The 3,301-nt window shown below is 35.1% G+C and overlaps 1 protein-coding gene across 1 annotated transcript; it reads left to right on the forward strand.

Annotated features, from left to right (window-relative positions):
* The first annotated feature begins 587 nt into the window (after positions 1-587).
* On the forward strand, positions 588-2,418 carry LOC110940256 (germacrene A acid 8-beta-hydroxylase-like). Its single transcript, XM_022181805.2, has 2 exons — positions 588-1,505; positions 1,588-2,418. The coding sequence occupies exons 1-2, from the start codon at positions 633-635 to the stop codon at positions 2,197-2,199; spliced, it is 1,485 nt and encodes a 494-aa protein (XP_022037497.1). The 5' UTR covers positions 588-632; the 3' UTR covers positions 2,200-2,418.
* Positions 2,419-3,301: the final 883 nt, after the last annotated feature.

The raw sequence follows: 3,301 nt of genomic DNA on the forward strand, positions 1-3,301 counted from the left end.
ATACGCAGCGTATATAACCCTTGTTTTCTGTGCAATGATTGGTTGTCAGGCACTGAAATCCATGGTTTATATACGCTGAGTATTGGTCAATACGCAGCGTAGAGGGTTAACCCTATACGCTGCGTATTGACCAATACGCTGCGTAGATAAACCCTAAATTTGCTAGGGTTTGGTGTGCCAATAGGCACTTTAGTGTGCCAATAGGCACACCCTAAATTTTATGAATCAAAGAAGAAGAAAAATAAATAACTAACAAAGCCCACCCTTATACAATTTTCAAAGTTCTTCCCCCACAAACTTATTTTAGTCTCAATAGCTATCCAAAAGATCTACGTCTTAATTGATGATCCTTGGCTTTACCATTCATAACTAAAGTTCATGGACATTTCCATCTTAGATGGCCAAATAATTTTCTCATCCATTGTGTCAATGATGCTCATTGGATTTCCAAACAACCCTCTTTTAGAAAATAAAATTACTAATTAAATTGATTTTGACGTGTGAAAAAAATGCATACTTTTCTCTATACATAATATTAATAACTATTAACACTGAAATCTAGTAGGACTGAAAGCGTTTATAAATAGAGGCCTTTCAACAATACAAGTACACGACCACTAAAACCTCAAACCATGGAGCCTTTCACAATTTTCTTCATCTTTGCTTCTTCCCTAATTCTCTACACATATTGGATACTCATAACCACCAAGACCGCAAAAAACCTCCCACCAGGGCCGCCAAAGCTCCCCATTATAGGAAACATACACCTACTCGATAAACAAAGACCACACCGAAAACTTACAAACTTGGCCCGAATATATGGTCCCATTATGCATTTACAACTCGGGCAAGTGTCTACCGTCGTCATATCCTCACCGCAATTAGCCCGTGAGGTCTTGAAGATACAAGATATCAACTTTGCTGACAGACCCGCAACCACAACTGCTAAAATATTTTTTTATGAAGGTTCAAACATAGGATGGGCACCTTATGGGAACTATTGGAGACAACTAAAGAAGTTTGCTACTTTAGAACTCCTTAGTGCCAAAAAGGTCCGATCATTTTTCTATATTCGAGAGGACGAGCTTACTCGTGTGTCTAAATTTCTTGAATCTTCTTCCGGATCACCGATCAACTTTAGGGAAATGACTAGACAGATAGTCAATAACATAGTTAGCAGGGCTACGTTAGGAGACGTCTGCAAAGATCGAAAAATCCTTCTAGAAAATGTATATTTCATGTTGAAAACATTCAGTTCTTTTAACATGTCAAATTATTACCCTCGTTTGAATTTCCTCAATGTCATTTCTGGAAAGAAAGCTGAATGGTTGAAGATGCACAAAGAGATTGATTTGATCTTGGAAAAGATCATAGAGGAACACAGAAGTAGACCACGTAACCCGGATGATCATGAAGATATAGTTGATATTCTACTACGAGTGAAGGATACTGGTGCCAGTTTTGATGAGCCCCTCACTAATGATCGTGTCAAAGCAATCATTCTAGTAAGTAATGCAATGAAATTTTACCAAGTTGTAAACTCAAAAATTTTAAATAACTTATACAAATGTTGTGTAACAAATTTAGGAAATGTTAACGGCTGGGACAAGTTCGTCTTCAATGACAATTGAATGGGCATTTTGTGAAATGATGAAGAACCCGGAGATAATGAGGAAAGCGCAATCCGAAGTGAGGGACGTCGTGAAGGGTGATTCGATCACAGAGGCCGACATACAAAGTATGGATTACATGAAGTTGGTAGTAAAGGAAACAATGAGGTTACATTGTGTGCCTATTTTGCTTCCTAGACAGAACCCTGAGAAGTGTATTGTAGACGGGTATGATATTCCTGCCAACACAAGGATACTTATAAATGCTTGGGCATGTGCAACAGATCCCGACACTTGGGAAAATCCTCACGGGTTCATACCAGAAAGATTTGAAAATAGTTCCATCGGTTTTTCGGGTACTGACTTCGAGTTCCTTCCGTTTGGGGCCGGCAGGAGAATGTGCCCAGGTATGAACTTTGGGCTTGGTACGGTTGAATATGTTATTGCTACTTTGTTGCATCGTTTCAACTGGAAGCTTCCTGAGGGAGTAACACCTGATGATCTGGATATGAGAGAGCTTACTGCAATATCTACAGTGCCTATAAATCCGTTACATATTGTCCCTATCACCGTATCAGAACCAAATTAGTATGAATTCATGTGTATCATGGGTTCGAGCTTCTTGGCCATCCTTGTAATATGTTGCATGCTTTGTCACTGCATGTATCTTAATAATGTTTTACGGTGCTATGTCCAAAATAAAAGGATGAAATGCCAAATTTCGATTGTTTGCTCCTTTGGTTATAATAATATTGCTGGTTAATTAGTGTAATGTAATCTCGGGAAATAGTATAAACATTATTTATAATAGTCTAATGATATCCGCAATTAAAAGTACTAGTTTTCTGTAGTTAAAAATAAAGTTATATAGAAACAAAACAAGTTGTCACTCGTGATTTCTCTGTAGTTAAAAATAAAGTTAAAAATACTATTATGTAAAAATTGTCAACAAAGTTCTGGATGGGTAGATAGAATGAACAATAATTATTAAACGATAGATTGAAGAATTTTATCTTAATTATTGCAATGACAACTTTTCTATAGGCATTGAATTAACTTGTTGGTTCAAATACATGGAATTCTAAAACTAGGAGAAATCGTAGTCAGGGTATCAAACGAACTTTATTTCATTCTAGTGGCATCTGAATCATTTCTTTACACCCTACGATTTTAGATTTTAGTTTTTTTGCTTTTAAATTTTTACCTTGTAGATTTTATAATTTTTTATCAAATTATCGTGTTTTTTTATAAAATCTACAAGCTAAAAATTTAAAAGCAAAAAACTAAAAGCTAAAATCGTAGGGTGTAAAGAAACGATTCAGATGCCACTAGAATGAAATAAAGTTCGTTTGATACCCTTACTACGATTTCTCCTAGTTTTAGAATTCCATGTATTTGAACCAACAAGTTAATTCAATGCCTTTAGAAAAGTTGTCATTGCAATAATTAAGATAAAATTCTTCAATCTATCGTTTAATAATTATTGTTCATTCTATCTACCCATCCAGAACTTTGTTGACAATTTTTACATAATAGTATTTTTTACTTTATTTTTAACTACAGAGAGATCGCGAGTGACAACTTGTTTCGTTTCTATATAACTTTATTTTTAACTACAGAAAACTAGTACTTTTAATTGCTAGTCTAATGATATCCGCAATTAAAAGTACTAGTTTTCTGTAGTTAAAAAT

The sequence above is a fragment of the Helianthus annuus genome, chromosome 11 (assembly GCF_002127325.2).
Source record: "Helianthus annuus cultivar XRQ/B chromosome 11, HanXRQr2.0-SUNRISE, whole genome shotgun sequence".
In the NCBI taxonomy this organism is placed as follows: Eukaryota; Viridiplantae; Streptophyta; class Magnoliopsida; order Asterales; family Asteraceae; genus Helianthus; species Helianthus annuus.

Coding starts and splice junctions, on each gene's coding strand:
- LOC110940256 (XM_022181805.2), top strand. CDS start 633: ATGGAGCCTTTCACAATTTTCTTCATCTTTGCTTCTTCCCTAATTCTC. Junction 1,506..1,587: donor GTGTCAAAGCAATCATTCTA/GTAAGTAATGCA, acceptor TAACAAATTTAG/GAAATGTTAACGGCTGGGAC.